Genomic DNA, 19,999 nt, shown 5'->3' on the forward strand with positions numbered 1-19,999 from the left:
GCTCAGTGCTTCTCATGGTCTGCTTCCCTGTGTATCCCTGGGTTTACTTCAAAGCAGACTGCAAAGTCATTTCTCATCTCTGCTTCTCTGCTCCTCCTTCAGTAGGTGAGGGAAGGGAATCCTGCAAGAGCCTTCTTATTATTAGATATTTTAAAAGGAGGCAGAGAATTCAAGTCCCATTTCTTCTCCTCTTACTCTTCTTTCTTCCTTCTCTTCCTTCCAAATATTCCTCTCTTCCTCCTTTTTCTTCCTTCCTCCTCTTCCTTCTCCTTCCTTTTCCACATTTTTCTCCTCTTTCCCCATCCTTCTCCTCCCTCCTCTACTTTCTCATCTTCTTTCTTCTTCCCCTTGTCTTTCTTCTTTCTTCTTCCCCTTGTCTTTCTTCTTTCTTCTTCTTCTTTCTTCTTCTTCTTCTTCTTCTTCTTCTTCTTCTTCTTCTTCCTCCTCCTCCTCTCCTCCTGCTCCTCCTCCTCCTCTTCTCATCTTATCCTCCTCTACTTTTTTTTTTCACAGTTAACTCTCTCACCATCTTTGTTCAATCCAGAGGAATTCCTGCCATTAGATCCCACCCAGGAGCCAATCTTCCCACCAGAGTTAATGGTAGGTGATGTCCCAAAGGGGGAATGAACCTTTGTAACTTGAACATATTACATACATATTCATACACCCTTCATACACCCTGGATGCTTGGGTGAGGTGACTCTATGACCATATAACCCATATCATTGTTTCTTCCAACTGCACAGAGTCACCTTGGAAGAGAAGCTCTCTTATTAAAAGAAAAAAGTTACCTCACTGTTCAGCCTAGTTTTATGATATCTCATAAATCTGTTCTCTCAGTTTTATCACCAAAGCAGTTTCACTTTGACAGTTGTAATGGCAGGTACTGATTAAGGTCAGAACTAGGTCAGAAAAAGGAGCCAAATACAGATTTTTCTACTGTCTCTACCAGAACCAGCTATGAGGTAATTGGCAGAGACCCAGTAGTCCTGGGTTTGAATGCTATTCCTGATATTTGTTAAGTATGCAATAACCATGCCTGTTGCACTGAACTCAGGGATGTTCTGGGGTAATACATGCAAAACACTTCATAAATATCAGCTCTGAGTAGTTAAGAAACTGCAGGATGTAGCACATCTGAAGTCAGGAAACTCTGGGTCTGAATTCTGGATTCGTTGCTTCCTTCTTTTTGGAAGTTGGTTTCTTTTAAAACTAAATTCACCTAGTCCAACAAAAGTACTTTGACTTTCAAAATTTGATTTGCTCCCAACTTTTCAGGAATATAATTTTAGTATAAAGAAAAGTTTGCCTGCATGTGATTTGAGGGTCATCTTTTAGTCTTTAATTTCTCATCTCCTTACGTAAAACATAGTGTACTTCCCTCTATCCATAACATCTCTGAAGTCTATTTTACTACCCAAAATCAAATCAAAATCATCTATCCTTGGATTGTTTATCTCTCTTGAATTCATAGAATCACAGAATGCCAGAGTTGGAAGGGAGCTTAGAACACAGAACATAAAATACCAGAACTAGAAGAGAACTTAGAACATAGAACTGTAAAACATAGAACAAAATAATATGAAAGTTGGGAAGGACCTTAAAATCATTGTCAGAGCTGAAAGGGACCTCAGAGGTACCATCATAGCTATAAGGGACCTTAGAACATAGAATCACTCATGGAAAGTGATATCTAAGAGGGGCATAGGAAAGTAGAACCATAGATTTCAGACTTGGAAGGCAGCTAACAAATGTAGAACCACAGAATGTCAGAGCTAGAAGGTACTTGAGAATATAGAAACACAATGTCACAGCTTAGAACCCAGACCTGTGGAATGACCTGGAAGCTGGAAGGGGCCTTAGAACACTGAATGATAGTTTCATAAATGGAAGGGAAGTTGCATGGTATTGTGGGTAGAGAGCTTGCCTCAAATCAGAAAGAGCTGAAACATAGTGGCTGCATGACCCTGGGTAAGTTATCTAACTCTTGGTACTCTGGGTAGACTACTCTCTAAAACAGCTGCACACAAGGTGCATTGGCACCTGTGTTGGTAGAGAAGGCTTCCTCACACAGGAGTTCCCTACACCAGGGAAATTACAGGTCTAGTTCCTACTCCTAAAAGAGCATAGAACAATCACCTAGCTCTCCCAGTACATTTTAAAGAATAACTTTTGTCACGAAAACAGGAATAGGGAAGAGGTGATGGGGCAGTATAGTTTCCTCAATCCAGGGAGAAACAATTGAAACCTATGTTCTTAGAGGCTGAAAGACGAGCCCCAGAAGCAGCTGTGTTTCCAAGGGGAACGTGTGAAATGGATCCAGGCTGCAACCCTGAAGGAACTGTTGGAGCTGAAGGCCCAGCACCCAGATGCTAAGCTGGTGGTGGGGAACACTGAGATTGGTAAAAGGGGATGTCATGGAAGGGCAGCCACAGAGTTGGGGGCACGCTGTACTGCTTTTGGCAAAGTCCAAAGCTGTTGTTTTTTCCCTTTGGTCCTTCCACAAGGCTCTACCTGTTGGATGCCTCAGAGGAACCTCTGGCAACCTGCAATCTACCAGGCTATTTCCTGACTGTGTCAAGAGAACCATTGGTTGAGGGGGCAGGTGGTATCTTAGTGGCCCACACCCGGGGAGGTGCTTGGAAAGGAAAGAAAGGGGGTGCCCAAGTGAGACTCTGGTTTGCCTCCCTGGGTGCTGCTGCCCAGAACTTTGCAACCCTAGCAACAGGCTACACAAGGACATGGGAAGCAGTGCTTAGATGTGGGGTCAGAGGAACTGGGTTCAACACCTCCTCCCATACTTAGAGCCTATGTGAGTGAGACAGTGCTTGTGAAGCACCAGTGACCTCATCTGTAAAATGAAAGACTTTGACTAGATGAACTCTAAGGACCCTTCTCACTCATATCCCACGATCCCTCAGGTCCTGGGGATCTCAGGTTCTTCACATGGCCTTGACAGTGTCTGTTCAAATGCTCACACAAGGCATGAAGAGAGATTATGCATGGCCAGTACTGTCACAGACTTTTCCAGTTTTTAAAAATCTACAATCTGGTTTGGAGAAATAAGTGACAACTGGCTTCAGGTAGTGACAGTCTAGGGAGGGAAATTATACCTGATGTTCCTTTTCACCAAAAAAAATTTCACCTATGGATGAAATGGCACATTGGAGAGCAACGAGAGAGATCTGCTGCCCTGGCAAAAACTGCATTTCAGGTCTGGGAGAGCTAGTCCTGACTGGTCAGTGGTAATCGATACCTTTTCCTGACATATGGATGCTGGAGAGGATCCTACTTTGTGACCACCTCTTTTGACGCCACCCAGACTTCCAATGGAAATTGCTTTAAATTTAGTGAATTCAAGCTTGCTAAGAGGAATGATGTCCTGCCTTCCCGAATGGAACATAAACTCCCTAAGGACAGGAACAGCATCATTTTAATTATGTCTCTAGCCCTTTGTTCAGGGCTTGGCACATAGTAGGTGCTATAGAATCATAGTGAATTACTATTGAGAGGCAGCATTTTGTGGTGAGCAGAGAGTTGGCCTCAGTATCAGAGCCTGGCATCAAGTCTTACCTCTGAAAAATGCTGGCAAGTCTCAACCTCTTAGTGCTCTAGTCAATGTTCTAATATTTTAAATGGCAGCTGCATTAATAGAGGGAGTTTCCTCACCTGGGAGTTCCCTAGATCAGTGGAAGCACAGGTCCAGGACCTATCCTTAGCATTATGATAGATGCTTAGCAAGTGTCTATTGTAAAGTCAGTCTGGGTTCTGGCTGTCAGATCATGTCAGTACTAAGTGAAACATTTACTGAGTACCTACTTAAGTGCCAAGCACTTTTCTAGGCACTGGGAAAACAAAGACAAAAGTGAAACAGTACCTATTCTCAAAGAGTACACTCTAAAAGAAGGATCCAAAACACATCAAAGAATGGTAGCCAGGAAAGGGTGTTTTAGTATAATTTGCCACAGAAGTTGTCAGTAAAATGGTAGGGTGGTTGTGGTTGTTTTTCCTGACTTTTCTAGTAGGGATAATGATAATTATGAGGGCAATGATAACTGGATTTCTAACTCTAACTTTTTTTTAAGGTATTGAGATGAAATTTAAGAACAAGCTATTCCCTCTAATAGTCTGTCCAGCTTGGATCCCTGAGCTAAATTTTGTAGAACGTGGCCCAGAGGGTAAGTGGGAGATCCTTACGGAGTATGGAAAAGTCAAGACATCACACATTTATTAAGTACTTATTATGAGCCAAACACTATGCTAAGCACTGGAGATACAAAGCAAAATGGGGCTCCTTACCTTAAGTAGCTCATGGAAGCTAATATCAGAGGGAAGGAAGCAGCAATAGAGGAGAATAAGAAAAGTCTCATGCAAAAGGGATGAGTTTATCTGAGTCTTGGAGGAAGCCAGGGCATCAAGGAGGTGGTCAGAGGAGAGGAGGGAGGCATGGTAAATTGCCAGTAAAAATAGAGAGTCAAAAGGTAAGAGTGTTGTATATATGAGGAAAAGTGAATAGACTGCCATTGTTGGACTGTAGAACGTCTGCAGCAAAATAAAGTGTAGGGCTGGATAGATAAGAAGGGATCACCTTATAAAAGTCTTTAAATGCTCAACAAAGGATTTTGTGTTTGATTCTGAAGGTGATAGAGAACTACTGGAGTTTATTGAGTGGGGGAACAAAGATAGCTGACATGGTGAGAACTGTGTTTTAAGCCAATCACTTTGGCAGCTGAGCAGAGGATAGATTGGAGTGGGGAGAGATTTGAGGCAAGCAGATTAATTAGGAGGCTATCACAATAGTCTAAGTAAGAAGTTATGAGAGTCTGCACTAGGGTGGTGGCTGTGTGAGGAGAGAAATAGAGATAGAAGAATCAATTTCCGAACTCCTAATACCATCCAAAATGAAAGGAACTGATTTGAGAGGTAATGAGTCCCCTCTTCCAGATCTTCAAGCAAAGATGGGTGGCCCTTGTTGGGTATGCATGTTATTGGGGGTTTCCTGTCCATGGATCTGACCAGAGAATCTCTGATTCCATTATTTAAAATAACTAAAAACTGGACAGAATATAGGTGCTATTAAGATATATATTAGATTAATTTTTAAATATAGAAGGTAGAAAGCACATCGGATTGAAAGAAACAGAAAATATTTTGTGAAGAAATAGCATTTTAGCTGGACCTTGAAGGATAGGCAAGATTTTGACAAAGAAGGGGAAGGGTACTGTAGGGGAAGAAAGCAAAAGCAGAGGTATAGAGGTTGGAAAGGGTAGGATTTATGCCTTTAAAAAATAGCCTATTTTGGCTACAGCAAAGTAGAAGAAGATAAAAGTTGGAAGAGTAGGTTCATGAAAAATCATGCTGGACCTTGAATGCTAGCATAAGCTGGTTGGGAACTGTCTATTGAATTTTTTGAGTTTTGAGCAGGGATATGACAGGATCAATGCTGTGCTTTCTGTCAATAGTTCGCAAAGAGGAGAGGCTAGAGGTGGACAGACCATTTAGGAGACTGATGACTGAGAGCAGAACCAGATTTATAGCAGTGGGAATAGAAAGGAGGGACATTATACATGGTCGGTACCTAACATTCTGAGTGAATGACTGAATAGAATGGGGGACAGTGCAGAGGGGAGAATTCACAGGGCTTGATCATTGTCTATGGCAAATGAATGTGTATGTGTGTGAGTGTTGGAGAGGAATGCGGTGAGGTTGTTAAAGCTGATAGGAAGGCTGACAGTAGCTTCCTTCCTAGGCATCTCCTTTGGGGCAGCCTGCCCCCTCAATGATGTGGAGAAAGCCTTAGTGGCTGCTGTGGCTGAGCTCCCGGCCTACCAGACTGAAGTGTTTAAAGGGGTCTTGGAGCAGCTGCGCTGGTTTGCTGGAAAGCAGGTCAAATCTGTGGCGGTGAGTCCCTGTGTCAGAGATTCAATCAGGTAAAGCAGAAAGGGCTGGTCAGGTTGGAGAGGTTACTCTATGAGATGCTAGAATAACTATGTTTTAACCTCTGTAGCTGATTCGCTCTGTACCCTCCAGCCAAGTGCATCTTCCTCTCTCTGTGCCTCAGTTTTCTTGAGGCTGAAAAAAAATACTGGATCTTGGAGTCAGAGGATACAAGTTCAAATTCCAGCTCTGCCTCTTGCTACCTATGTAATTTTGGCAGTTACTTATCCTCTCTGGGACTCAGTTTCCTCATCTGTAAAATGAGGGAGTTGAATTAGTTAACCCGCAAAGTCCTTTCTAGCTCCAAATCTATGATCCTATGGTCTTGAATAAGAACAAATAATTCTTTCCCACTCCTTCCTTGACATGGATATAGAAAGGATAAACAAGAAAGCTAAGGATCCCACAAGCAGACCTATAAAGAATCTTGATGGGATGGAACACTGGGATGAGTCTAGTAAGATTAAATATAACAGAGATAAATGTGAAATCTTATACTTAGATTTAAAAAACCAACTTTACAATTATGGGATTGGAAGGCATGATTAGATAGCAGTTTGAAAAAGAGCTAGGAAGCAACAGTGGAATTTTGAAGATTAAAAAAAAAAAAGCTAACATCTTAGATTGTATCAAGAAAGGCATCGCTTCCAGGAATAAGGAAGTGGCATTTCCCCTAAACTCTGCCCTGGTCAGACCACATCTGGAGCTTTGAGTCCAGTTCTGGGTGCCATGTTTTTAGAAAAGCATTGATAGGCTGGAGAGTGTCCAGACGAGGGCCACTAACATAGTAAAAGGCCTTGAGTCCATGCTGTATGAAGATGGTTGAAAGAACTGGGGGTATATAGATTGAAGAGAAGATTCATGGAGGATAAGATAGTTGTGTTCAGAGTTATTGTATGTAAAAGAGATAAGGCTTATTTTATTTAGCTGTAGAGGACAGAATTAGGAGCCATGGATAGAGGTCACAAAGAGGTAATTTTAGGCTTCATATAAAGAAAAGCTTCCTGAAAAATTAGAACTATCCATAAGTGAAAAGGCCTATTTCAGGGTCCCCTTCCTATCCTCCACTGGAGTTTTTCAGGCAGAACATTTGTTACATATGTTGTAGTAGGGATTCTTTTGGGGTTATGAGTTGGACCAGATGACTGTTGGTCTAGCTCTCAAATTTGGTCATTCAGAGTAGCCAGCTGTTGGTGATTCAAGTAAAGCTGATTGTCCTATCTAGCTTGCCCATTTTCAAAGTTAGGGTGATACTCATAGAAGACAGCCCAAGAAATGGGGAAGGTACATCCATTACAGACAGAGGTGGGGTGAGTTATGAGAACTCCCCATCTGTACCAGCTTTGTTTTCAAAGATCAAGAATTGGTGAATAAAGTTTTTTGGGAGTGCGATAAGTCTAACCACGTGTTCCATGTCTCTGTTTTCAGTCCATTGGGGGAAACATCATCAATGCCAGCCCAATTTCTGACCTCAATCCTGTGTTCATGGCCAGTAGAGCCAAACTAACTCTAGTATCCAAAGGTGAGTTGTATAGTTGTATCCACTAAGTGGATAGAGGGATGGACCTGAGTCAGAAAGACTCGGGTTCAAATCCTGCCTCTGATAATCATTAGCTGTCTGACATGGGCAGGCATGTCACTTCTCTGACCTCAGTTTCTTTATTGATTAGATTATTTACATCTGTAGTACCTATCTCCACAGCCAGGTGGTGCAATGGATAGAGTGCCAGGTCTGGAGTGAGGAAGACATCTTCATGAATTCAAATCTGGCCTCAGAAACTTACTAGTTGTGTGACCCTGGGCAAGTCACTTAACCCTATTTGCCTCAGTTTCCTCATTTGTAAAATGAACTGGAGAAGGAAATGGCAAACCACTCCAGTAACTTTGCCAAGAAAACTCCAAATGGGGTCACAAAGAGTCAGTCACAATTAAAATGACTGAACAATAAGTACTATCTCACAGGATTGTTCTGTGGCTCAAAGGTATGTCAATAACTAAACAAAGCACAATTCAGATATAAGCTGCCATTACTATTATTATGAGAAAGAAGGTACTTAAAAGAGATTTTATCAGAAAGTCTATTTTTTCTTTTCTAAAAAAAATTTATTTAATATTTTATTTTTCCCCAGTTACATGTAAAAACAACTTTTAACATCCATTTCTAAAACTTTGAGTTCAAATTCTCTCCCATCCTTCCTCCTCACTCTCCCCCCACTGAGAAAGCAAGCAATTTGATATAGGTTATATATGTGTAGTCATGCAAAACATTTTCATAACAGTCATGTTGTAAAAGAAAATACAGACCAAAAAAGAAAAAAAATCTCAAGAAAAATAAAGAAAGTTTAAAAAAAATGCTGCAGTTCATATTCAGACACCATCAGTTCTTTCTCTCGGAATGGATAACATTTTTCATCATAAGCCCTTCAGAGTTGTCTTGGATCATTGTATTGCTGAGAATAGCCAAGTCACTCACAGCTGATCATTTTAATAATATTGCTGTTACTTTATATATAGTACATTTCAATTTGCATTAGTTCATGTAAGTCTTCCAGGTTTTTCTGAGAGAATCCTGCTCATCATTTCTTATAGCACAATAGTATTCCATCATAATCACATACCACAATTTGTTCAGTCATTCCCCAATTGATAATCATCAAAAGATATGAACAGTTTTCAGATGAAACAGTCAAAGCTATCTATAACCATATGAAAGAATGCTCTAACTCACTATTGATTGGAGAGATGCAAATTAAAACAATTCTGAGCTACTACCTCATACCTATTAGATTGGCTAATAGGACAGAAAATGAAAATGACAAATGGTGGAGGGACTATGGGAAAAATGAGACATTAATGCATTATTAGTGGAGTTGCGAACTGATTCAACCATTCTGTAGAGCAATTTAGAACTATGACCAAAGGGCTATAAAATCATGCATACCCTTTGATCTAGCAATATCACTACTAGGTCTATATCCCAAAAGAGATAAAAAAGGAAAAAGGAAAAGGATCAATATGTACAACAATATTTATAACAGCTCTTTTCTGGGGTCAAAGAATTAGAAATTGAAGGATGCCCAGAAAGCATATTTTCTAGGAAAACAGAACAGGGCATCGATTGGAAATGGGGGGAGGGAGAAGCTCAGAAACCCTGATATCTGGCCTGGCCAATGTTTGAGTTCAAAGGGATTACTGTGGTAAGGGAAAATATTGGAATGGTGGTCAGGGATGCTGCACTTTTCTCATTCTGAAAAAGGCATAATAAATAAATAAAATAGAAAATAAATTGAATGAATGAATGAATGAATTTTTTTTAAAGGTGGCATTGTACAGTAGAAAGAATGCTAGATCTAAAATCATAGGACCTTGGGTTCAAATTCCAGTTCTACCACTTTTCAGCTGTATGATTTGCGATGAATTATACTGTAGTCCTCATCTGTAAAATGAGTTGGACTGCATGGTCTCTAAGGCGTCTTCTGCCCCTAAGTCCACAATCCTATCTATGATTTTTACCAAATTAATAAGATATTTTGAGATAGAGGATACAGAACCAAATTCTTTCTGAGCTTTACTCCTTTCTCCATGCCAACTCTTTCCTTTGGATTCAAGGTCTCAAGGTAATTCTGAACTGATGAAGAAGGGATCCAGTGCTCAGGTGTTTCTGTGCTGGGCTGGTGATGGGCACTGACATGACACTTTGAGCTTACTCCTCCTGAGTGTCTTCCGTCTTCTCTCCATACAGGGACCAGGAGGACTGTTCGGATGGACTACATGTTTTTTCCTGGCTACAGAAAGACACTCCTAAGTCCTGAGGAGATATTGCTTTCCATTGAGATTCCCTACAGCAGGAAGGTGAGATATTGTCTGGAGCTGACCTTGGAGTTTGGTCTAGGTCTATCTCCCATCTTAGAGATACACGCTTCAGGAAAAGAGCTCTGACTCTGGAATCAGACGACCTGAGTTCAAACACTAACTCTGTGACATCAGTTCCTTCAACAAGCCTTAAATCTAAGATCCTATGATTTCCAGAGAAGCAGGATGCACAGCCTACTACATAATCCATGACATCTGGAATTCTCTTTTCTTCTTTCTTTCCTTCTTTCCTTCTTTCTTTCCTTCCTCCCTTCTTTTTCTTTCTTTCTTTCTTTCTTTCTTTCTTTCTTTCTTTCTTTCTTTCTCTCTCTTCTCTCTTCTCTCTCTCTCTCTCTTCTCTCTCTCTCTCTCTCTCTCTCTCTCTCTCTCTCTCTTTCTTTCTTTCTACCAAACTGACCCCAAATCACTTCTGCAAACTAATTCCAAGAACACATTGTGAAAAGCACATTCAGTGTTCTTGTTCCAAATGATCAAATCACACTTGTCCCAGCTCTGCCAGAAACTACATTTCTGAGTCATCACAGAGCCACAGAATCAGAGGTGGAAGGGACATCAGTAGCCATCAGACATAAACAAGAAAGGAACCCTTACTATAATATACCCAACAAGTAGTCATCCAACCTCTGCTTGAAGACCTCCAATATAGAGCCTCATCTCCTCCCACAAGACATCCCATTCCACATTTGTGCAGCTCTAACTGTTAGAAAGTTTTTTTTTCTTGACATTTAACCTAAATTGGCTTCTTTATAACTTCCATCTACACTGGTTCTGCTTCTAACCTCTGGAGCCAGACCAAACAAGACTTGTCCCTCTTTTGCAAGAGTGCTCTTCACATACTTGAAGACAGCTATTATATCCTTGCAGGATCTTACCTTTTCCACACTAAACAGTCCTTCACCATTCTGGATGTGCACCTCTGGACATTCTTTAGCTTGTCAATGTGCTTCTGCAATCATGGTACCCAGAAATGAACACAGTCCTCCAGATATAGTCTGATGAATGCATAGTACTATGGGATTATCACCTCTCTCTTCCTGGAAGCTATGCTTCTCTTAATGCCCAAGATTTCATTATCTATTTTGGCTGCCACATCACACAATATTGTCTGATAATGAGTTTGCCATCCACTAATACCTCTAGACCTTTTTCTCCCCCAAAATAACTGATGTCTAACCATGCCTCTCTCAAGTTGTGCTTGGAACAGTTTATCTTTGGAATTCATGGAAAAGACTTTATATTTATAAATTCCCATTGGACTTCACCTTAGATTCAGCCAAGGCCTCCAGCCAGTTAAGTTTCTTTTAGATTCTGACTCTGTCATCTATTGTATGAGCTATACCTTTTGGTCCTAAGTTTTATCTGTAAAATTAAGGAGAAATGGATGAAATGAACCACTAAAGTTTCTCCCACATCTACTCCTATGCTACTGTGGTCCTATGATTACGTTGTAGAGTTTTGGTTCCAAGGAGCATAGCATAGTAGATAGAGAGCTGGCGTTAGAGTCAGAAAGACCTAGGGTTGAAATCCCACCTCTGAACATATCGGCTATGGCAGCACCCCGGGCAAGCACTTACCCTCTCAGTGCTCTAGACCAGAGGTGTCAAACTTGTGGCTGCAAGACTGGCAAAACTTGCAGTGACCCAGAAAATGTAATTAGGAAATGTTTAACAGAATAAATAAAACTATAATGCAATGTAGATAATGTTAATTTGTGGTTTTCTCCATAAATATGCAGCTGTCAGGGATCAATTTCTATTTGAGTTGGATACCACTAGACAACTTTCTAAGACTATAAAGATGCCAGCTTGTATTACTAGAGGGAGTTTCCTTATCTGGGAATTCCCTATAGCAAAGAAATCCTAAGTCCAATACTTATTCCTGTCTTCAATGGGAAAATGCCATTTAGTCCATTTCCATACAAGTGTTCACTCATCTCTGTGCCTTAACTTAACAATTCTCCACTCTGTATTCGAATTCCTTTCTCCCACAGTTGGTGCATTTCCTGGAATGAGTCCAAAAAGCTTTGTGTGGTTTCTTCTTGTCTTTATGACAGTCATTGAGCTTAGCAGTGCTTCAGGTAGTATGACACCCTTTCTTTCCATTTGTTACCTATTCAAGAGATAGTACTGAACTTCTATGTCTTACGGGACATTTGAAGACAGATTTCCTGGGTGGAACCTAAGGCTGTGAGGGAAGGGAGACAATATGGCTGAGGGGATAGAATGCTGGATTTGGAGTCAAGAAGACCTGGGTTTGAATTCTGTCACAGAGGTTGATTAGCTACATGACCCTTGACAAGTCACTTAACTCTTCTAAGCCTAAGTTTCTTCCTCTTTAAAATGAGACTTGGTGACTTGTAAGTTCCCTTCCAGCTCTAAATTTATGATCCTGTGAAGTTATAAAGAAGAATTACTGCCTTTAACTAACTTAATGTTAGTACTTAAACAATGTTTGGAGGAGCCATCGTTTCTTCCTCTCCCTTTACTTTTGACCTAATTATTGAGTGCTATGGTTAGGAGAGGCAGCTGGGTGGCTCAGTGGATAGAGCACCAGGCCCGAAGTCAGGAACACTTGAGTTCAAATCCAGCCCTTAGACACTTACTAGTTGTGTGACCCTGGGCAAGTCACTTAACCTTGTTTGCCTCAGTTTCCTCATCTATAAAATGAGCTAGGGGGAGGAAAAGGTAAACCACTCCAGTATCTTTGCCAAGAAAACCCCAAATGGAGTCACAAAGAGTCAGACATGACTGAAATGACTGACCAACAATATAGTTAAGAGAGTTTATGTCCATAAGGTATTCAAACTATATATATATATATATATTTATATATATAGATATATGTATATATGTATATATATTTGTATATATAGATATATGTATATATATTTATGTGTGTGTATATAATACATATTTTTTCTAACTGGCACCTTTAGACCCTATAAAACAATTAAAGTAGATTAGACCTATTGTTTCCATGTATAGATCACACATGGTGATCGAAACGTGTATCTCAGTGGCAGAAATTTAGCAATCTTTCCAAGAAGAGACTGAAGTCATCTCTGAGTTGGAAGGAAAATCATCAACAGAAGACCTCATTGTGCTGCATTTCAATGTCTGTTAGTTCTGGATTCCTTCATCCTCCTGGGGTTTTGTTATTTTTACTTGGAATCTGTACTTCATTAAGGGCCAGCACCGGTCCAAGCCCACAACACTCCTGTAGCATAGCAGGAGGTTGAAGTAAGGAGGCCTGTACCTGGAAAGCACCCTACATTGTGTTCTTGCATGATGGCCTCTGGGCTTGGCTGCCTAAAAAAATATCATTTTCAATTCATAAAAGCAGCTACTGTTTCAAAAAGGGATCAACTTCCTTTATGAAAGTTGGCACTAAAGTGGATCTAGCAGATGCATTTTCACTTTGACTTGGGAACTCACCTCTCCATCATGCCTGGAGCAATGTGTTCTGTTTCCAAGTAGAGCAAAGAACAGGATGGGTGTCTTTGAAAGGATGGGCAGCTTTTCCTTCTTAGTTTTGTTTTAAAAAATGTGTTATTGATTATTTTTGTTGTTTGTTTAATTGTTTTAATTGTTTCCGACTCTTCATGACCCCATTTGGGGTTATCTTGGCAAAGATACTGGAGTAGTTTGCCATTTCCTTCTCCAAGGAATTAATTTTTAAATTAATTTTAATTTATAAGTTTTAAATTAATTGATTAATTTTTACATTACCTTTATTTCTGACTAGATCCCTCCCTGCCTCTCCTTCCTAGGGAGTCATCCCTTGCAACAAAGATTTAAAAGGAAAAAGGAGGGAAAAGCAGATCAACAAAAGTATCTGACACATCAACTGAATTTGATAGTATATGCAAGATTCCATGTCCAGAGTCCCTCACCTCTGAAAAGAAGGAAAGGAGGATGATGCCTTTTGATGCATTTTCTTTACATGGAAGGAACCCCCATCTCATGACTCAGTACTGAATACCTGTAATATACTCCCTTTCTCCTTCTGCATCTCCCACCACTTAGCTTGTTTCAAGGTCCAATTCAAGTGGCACCACCTACAGGAAGTCTTTCCTGATGGCTCTAGTTGTTAGATTTCTCTCCCTTCTCTAATCATATTTACGCATTTTTTGTATTCCCTCCATCCCCATTTTTGTCCTTCCATTCTCTGGTTTGGCATGTCAGTCTCTATGGCAGGGAGATATTTCAATTTGCATACCCACTGAGAATGGTAAATTTTAACCATTGACTAAGATTACAGTAGGGAAGGTTATGACCTTATAAACTTCTATTCAAAGAAATGATTTTTCCTATAATCGTTTATTTGTTCTATGGGGATCCCGTAAGCTTATTCTGGTTCTATGCTCCAGTTTTCCTGTTTATAAATTAATAGATAACTCTTTCTAGCTCTCAACCAGTCAATTAACAAGCATTTATTAAACACCTACTGTATACCAAACGCTGCAAAGGCAAAAATGTACCGACACCTGCCTTCAAGGAAGTTACATGCTAGGTAGAGAGGGGTTCTATGCTGGATCATTGATGCCCCTATCCTCACTCCCTTATTTGTCAAGACCAATTAATGTAGCTCTCATTCTAGTTTCATTTAATTCAATTCAACAAGCATTTATCCAGTGCTTAAAATGGTGCAAAAGTACAGGGCTAGACATTGGGAATACAAGAATAGAAATGAAACATCTGTTGTCCTTAGAAAGCTATATTCTGGTGGGGTAGAGGTGGGAGGGAAACAAATACACGTACAAGAATATATACATATACATATATATTAAAATAATATTAAATATCTTATATGTTGTTACTGTTCAGTTTCTGATTCTGTGTCTGATTCTGTGACCCCATTTGGAGTTTTTTTGGCAAAGATACTAGAGTGGTTTGCCATTTCTTTCTCTAGCTCATTTTACAGATGAGGAAACTGAGGCAAACAGGGTTAATTGACTTGCCCAGGTTTATCCAGCTAGTAAATGTCTGAGGCCAGATTTGAATTTAGGAAGTGAGTCTTTTTTACCTCAGGCTTGGCATTCTATCCACTATACCACCTAGCTGCCCATATGTTATATATTTTTAAAAATACAATATAATTTTAGTGGAGAGTTACTAGCATCTGGGAAGGGAGTCAGAATAGACTTTGTGTTTAAGGAGGTGATACTTGAGCTGAGCTTTGATGGCTTTGGCTCAGAACCTGGCATTTAATAAGTCATGGTGGACTTGACAAGTCAACATATGTAAAGAGTTTTGCATACCTTAAAGCACTATATAAATAATAGCTATTATGAATATTATGGGCAGCTAAATGGTGTTGGGGATAGAATGTTAGGCCTAGAGTCAGGAAGACTTGAGTTCAAATCCAGCCTCAGAAACTTACTAGCTGTGTGACCCTGGGCAAGTCATTTAGCCCTGTTTGCCTCAGTTCCTGGAGAAGGAAATGGCAAGCACTCCAATGTCTTTGCCAAGAAAAACCCCCAATGGGGTCACGACTGAACAACAACAAGAAATTTCTAAAAGGTAGAAATAAGGGAGACTATTCCAGGCATAAGGGATAATCCACGCATAACCCTATGGTCAGAAGTTATGATGTCTTGTAGGTGTTACAGCAAGAAGACTAGCTGAAGATGTCATTCAGACCTCATGAAAGGGAATAGGAATTCTATACTAGCCCACTGTGTTGTAATGTCACCTCTTTTCCTGATTCCCCGGTAGGTTCCCTTTGGGCCCTACCTGTGACTCAGCTGCTCCCTCTATAAAGTAGGAAAAATAATCCCAATCTAGCTACCTCCAATACTGGGGTCCTTGCAAAGTATGGTGATAAATAAAAGACCACCCTGTGCTTCTTTCAGGGGGAATATTTCTCAGCCTTCAAACAAGCCTCCAGAAGGGAGGATGACATCGCTAAAGTGACCTGTGGGATGAGGGTCTTATTTAAACCAGAAAGCCACCAAATCCAGGAGCTGGATGTCAGTTTTGGAGGCATGGCCGACAGAACTATCCCAGCCCTGAAGACCACCAGGAAGCAGCAGGGGAGGTGAGAGAATACGGACAGAATGGCTTCAGTGGGTGGGCCAGGGGTGGATGGGGTGAGAGGTGGGGCAAGGGTGGGAAGGGGCAGGGGGCGCTTTCTTCCTGGGGTCTCAGCTTTGTGCTTCTTCTCTGGCCAGAGCCTGGAATGAGGAGCTGCTCCAGGAGGTCTGTGCCAGCCTAGCCCAGGAGCTGAGCTTGGAGCCGGATGTCCCCGGGGGGATGGTAGAGTTCCGACGTACGCTCACCCTCAGCTTCTTCTTTAAGTTCTACCTGACGGTGCTTCAGAAACTGCACAAAGACAGTATACTTGTGAGTGCCGGCGGGCTGGCTTGGGAGGGTCTGGCACAGGGAGGCTTCATGACCTGCCTTGGTTGACGTGCCCAAGGCATAGTGGTCTGGAGCGATTGCATCAAACAAATAGAGGCAGGGATACTAAACAGTACATAAAGATCCCTGCTGGCTGCATATTGACTTAGAAACCCATATATTAACATCATTTATATTCTGTTATATTTTTATTTATTGTTAAATATTTCCCAATTGCATTTTAATCTGGTTCTGTGCCTGGGAGTATTGTGGAGGCTTTGTGTTTGACACCTCTGGCCTGGGAGACAGATGGTGTGTCTTCAGTCCTCTGTCCTGTGTGCTCTCAAGGGGGCAAATATACCTCCCTTTTGGAAATGCAAAGACCGGTGGGGAAGAGAATATTAGCACAGCATTACGAAACCGTGTGAGGGGCAGCATTGGCTAATAGATAGGAGCTGGACTCAGAGTCAGGGAGACCTGGTTCAAATGTGGTCTCTGATATATGTGTGACCCTGGGCAATACCTCTCAGTGCCTCAGCCAACTGTCTAAGATCCTAAGATGCAGAACAACTGCTAATCTGCACTAGCAGATGGAGTTAATCACAAGATGGGGGGGGTGGGGTGGGGAGGGGGGGATGAACCGTACAGACCTGTGTAGTTTTAGGTTACATGCCACAATCTAAAACTACACAGACATGTGGTGCAATGAATAGAGGGCTCTGCCTGGAGTCAGCAAGGCCTGAATTTAAATCTGACCTCAGACACTTCCTAGCTGTGTGACCCTGGACAAGTCACCTAACCCTGTTTGCCTTACTTTCCCCATCTGTAAAACAAACTGGAGAAGGGAATGGCAAACCACTCCAGTGTCTTTGCCATGAAAACCCTAAATGGGGTCAGGAAGAGTCAGACATAACTGAACAACAAGAACAAGACAGAGACACGTATAGACAGACCTGGGTAGTTTTAGACTATCTCGTCCTTCCAAATGGGCCACTGGAAGCAGCATGGTATAGTTGCTAGAGTGTTAAGTTTCAAGTCAGAAAGATACGAACCCAAATTCTGCCTAACTGTGCGGCCTTGGGCAAAATCACATCATCTCTCTCAGGCTCATTATTTGATCCACAATCGTTTATCATGTTAGGCTAGTGCTAGGCTTTATTTCTTGGTTTTCTCTTCTGTAAAATGTGGATCATAATAACAACTACCTCATAGGGCTGCTGGGAGGATCAAATGAGTTAATATGTCAAGAGCTTGGCAACCCCTTCTGGTGCTGCACAAATATATTGGAGGAGAAAAGCTGTGGGATGTAGAGCTAGTATAGACCATAGGAAACACTGGTCCTTCAGATTAGGTGATGACTAGGCATAGAATATAAATCATTAATTTGGGGGGGTAGGGTGGGGAGCGACAGGATTTGTGATTTTAGGAGGGTAGAAAGTGCTGGGTGAGTAGTTTCCCCTACCAAGGTAAATTGACATCTTCTCCAACTTAGAGTCTTAGGGAATTGCCTGGGGATCACTTGAGAAGTTAAATGACTTGCCCAGAGTCACACAGCCAATATTTGTCATCTGTTGCTCAGTCGTTTCAGTCATGTCCAACTTCTCAAAAACCCATTTGGGGTTTTCTTGGCAAAGATACTGGAGTGGTTTGCCACTTCCCTTTCTAGCTCATTTTACAGATGAGAAAAGTGAGGCAAACAGGGTTGAGTGACTTGCCTGGGGTCACACAGCTTGGAAGTGTCTGAGGTCAGATTTGAAGTCAGGAAGATGAGTTCCTGTCTTCAGGGCTGGCATTCTATCCACTGTGCCACCTAGCTGCCCTAATGTGTGTCGTAGGCAAGATTTGAATCTAGGTCCTCCTGGCACCCAGGACAGACGTCTTTCCGTTGTGCTTCTTAGTTTGAAGATATAATTAATACATGTATTGAAAATGTTCTTGTGTGGATTCCCCCAAGATCCCTCATCACTCTCTCTCTTCCTGTACATTGTCCTATGAAAAAGATGCTGTTAAATACTGTTTTCCACTGGTCATCATTTTTCAAGGGTGGAATGGCTATTTCTGTATAGTGTACAAGGGAATATAAAATGAGATGACCCCTAGTTGAAAAATCTCCACCTGGAGACAAGTTAAGATCAATGATGGATATTGGACATTCCCAATAAGTCCCAACTAAAATCCTATCCTATAGGAAGCCTTTCTCAATCCCTCTTATTTGCCCTGTATATACACCCCCTTTTGATTGTAAGCTCCTTGAGGGCAAGCACTATCTTTTGCGTCTTTTAACATCCACAATGCTTACTTAGCATGTTATCTGACTGACTGGAATATGGTGAACATGTACAGTGAGGCTCATTTCTGTCTTTTCTCTTTCACAGAAATTTGATAAACTGGATCCAACCTATATCAGTGCCACTACACTCTTTCAAAAAGAGCCCCCTGCCAATGTCCAGCTCTTCCAAGTAAGTGGAAACACACTTGGCATTAACTAGGAGACCTCTCCTAATTTAATCTTTCTGAACTGATGTGGACTACAAATAGGAAGCCCCTGAATGCATTTAAGACAGTGATCCTTAGACACTTTCGAATAAAAAGTCAGAGAATAATTCCAGAATTTTTCTCCAGGTAAAGAAACCCAGAATCATATTCAGATCAATATTGCATTCCCCCCCCCTTTTTGTTCTTCCTAATCTTGTCCCTGGAGCTCCAATTTCTACTTTTTATCTATTCCTTAAATAATGATCAACCCCTCCCCACTCTCTTGTCTCTTCTGTCCCTCTCCAGGGCTGGTGATCAGAACTGGGATTAATCATGCTCACCTTTGCTTTCCCTTCTCATCAAAAACTGCTTCTTCTACCTCCTTCTGTACTGCACTCAGTCTTGAAGCCCCACTGTCTTCTCCAGTTTTACTAGCAGGCAGTATTATAAAGTGGAAAAAAAACCTGGTTCAAAGCCTTCCTCTTACGCCAACTCCCTGTGTGACTGTGGGTAAGTTATTTAACCTCCTTAGGCCTCAGTTTTCTCATGTACAATGAGGGGGTTGGATTAATGACCTTTGAGGCTCCCTTTACTTCTATGATCCTATGTCTTCTTGTCTTTTTTTTGCCTCCTTGTATCTCCCTGTCTTATTTCTCCAGTCTCCTTTACCTCCCTAGCTCCACCTTTTCTCCTCTTTCCCCGAGTAGTTGGAGAGACACCCCCTTCAGAGGCTTAGGCTGACTGCCCACTCCTGTTGTTCTAGGAGGTTCCCAAGGGACAGGCTGAAGATGATGTGGTGGGCCGGCCCATCCCCCACCTTTCTGCTGCCATGCAGGCCTCAGGGGAGGCTGTGTACTGTGATGACATCCCGCTGTATTCCAACGAACTCTGCCTTCGACTAGTCACCAGCACCAAGGCTCATGCCAAAATCAGGTGAGTTGTAGCTATGGATATGATAGAATAAAGTGACCTTTGGACCTAGAAATTAGGAATTAGGTGGGATCTACCTAGGACTGACCACCAAAGGTCTTATTATATGTACCCATTTTTAGATGTAAGATTCCCAGAGAATTTTGAATGACCAATTGAGGTCTCAGTTCCCATTTGTGTATTCACATCAGAGCACCCTATTCTTCCTCACAATCTAAAGGGCATCAGATGTTTGTTAATTGATTGACTGCTCTCCATTTCTAACCATTCAGTTCTCTAGCTAAACAGAGGGAAAACTTAAAAAAAAAAACCTGGCAAACACTTTCAGGACAGTGATATGAAATTGTATGATGCATTATTTTGTTGGCTCCTAGAAACCTAAACTAATTGACTGAAGTTACTTAAACGACATAGGAGATTGTGGGGGTACTTTGTCAGTGCCA

General features: G+C 41.3%; 1 protein-coding gene across 1 annotated transcript in view; it reads left to right on the plus strand.

Annotated features, from left to right (window-relative positions):
* XDH (xanthine dehydrogenase) overlaps window positions 1-19,999 on the plus strand; it is a 79,137-nt gene that overhangs the window by 24,289 nt on the left and 34,849 nt on the right. The window contains exons 8-17 of the mRNA XM_020972351.2: window positions 514-600; window positions 2,261-2,402; window positions 4,086-4,178; window positions 5,750-5,901; window positions 7,366-7,459; window positions 9,680-9,789; window positions 15,665-15,849; window positions 15,983-16,154; window positions 18,527-18,610; window positions 19,390-19,559. Coding sequence (XP_020828010.1) covers window positions 514-600; window positions 2,261-2,402; window positions 4,086-4,178; window positions 5,750-5,901; window positions 7,366-7,459; window positions 9,680-9,789; window positions 15,665-15,849; window positions 15,983-16,154; window positions 18,527-18,610; window positions 19,390-19,559 — 1,289 coding nt within the window. The remainder of the gene's footprint in view (window positions 1-513; window positions 601-2,260; window positions 2,403-4,085; window positions 4,179-5,749; window positions 5,902-7,365; window positions 7,460-9,679; window positions 9,790-15,664; window positions 15,850-15,982; window positions 16,155-18,526; window positions 18,611-19,389; window positions 19,560-19,999) is intronic.

The sequence above is a fragment of the Phascolarctos cinereus genome, unplaced genomic scaffold, assembly GCF_003287225.1.
Source record: "Phascolarctos cinereus isolate Bilbo 61053 unplaced genomic scaffold, phaCin_HiC Scaffold_2;HRSCAF=192, whole genome shotgun sequence".
Taxonomy (NCBI): Eukaryota; Metazoa; Chordata; class Mammalia; order Diprotodontia; family Phascolarctidae; genus Phascolarctos; species Phascolarctos cinereus.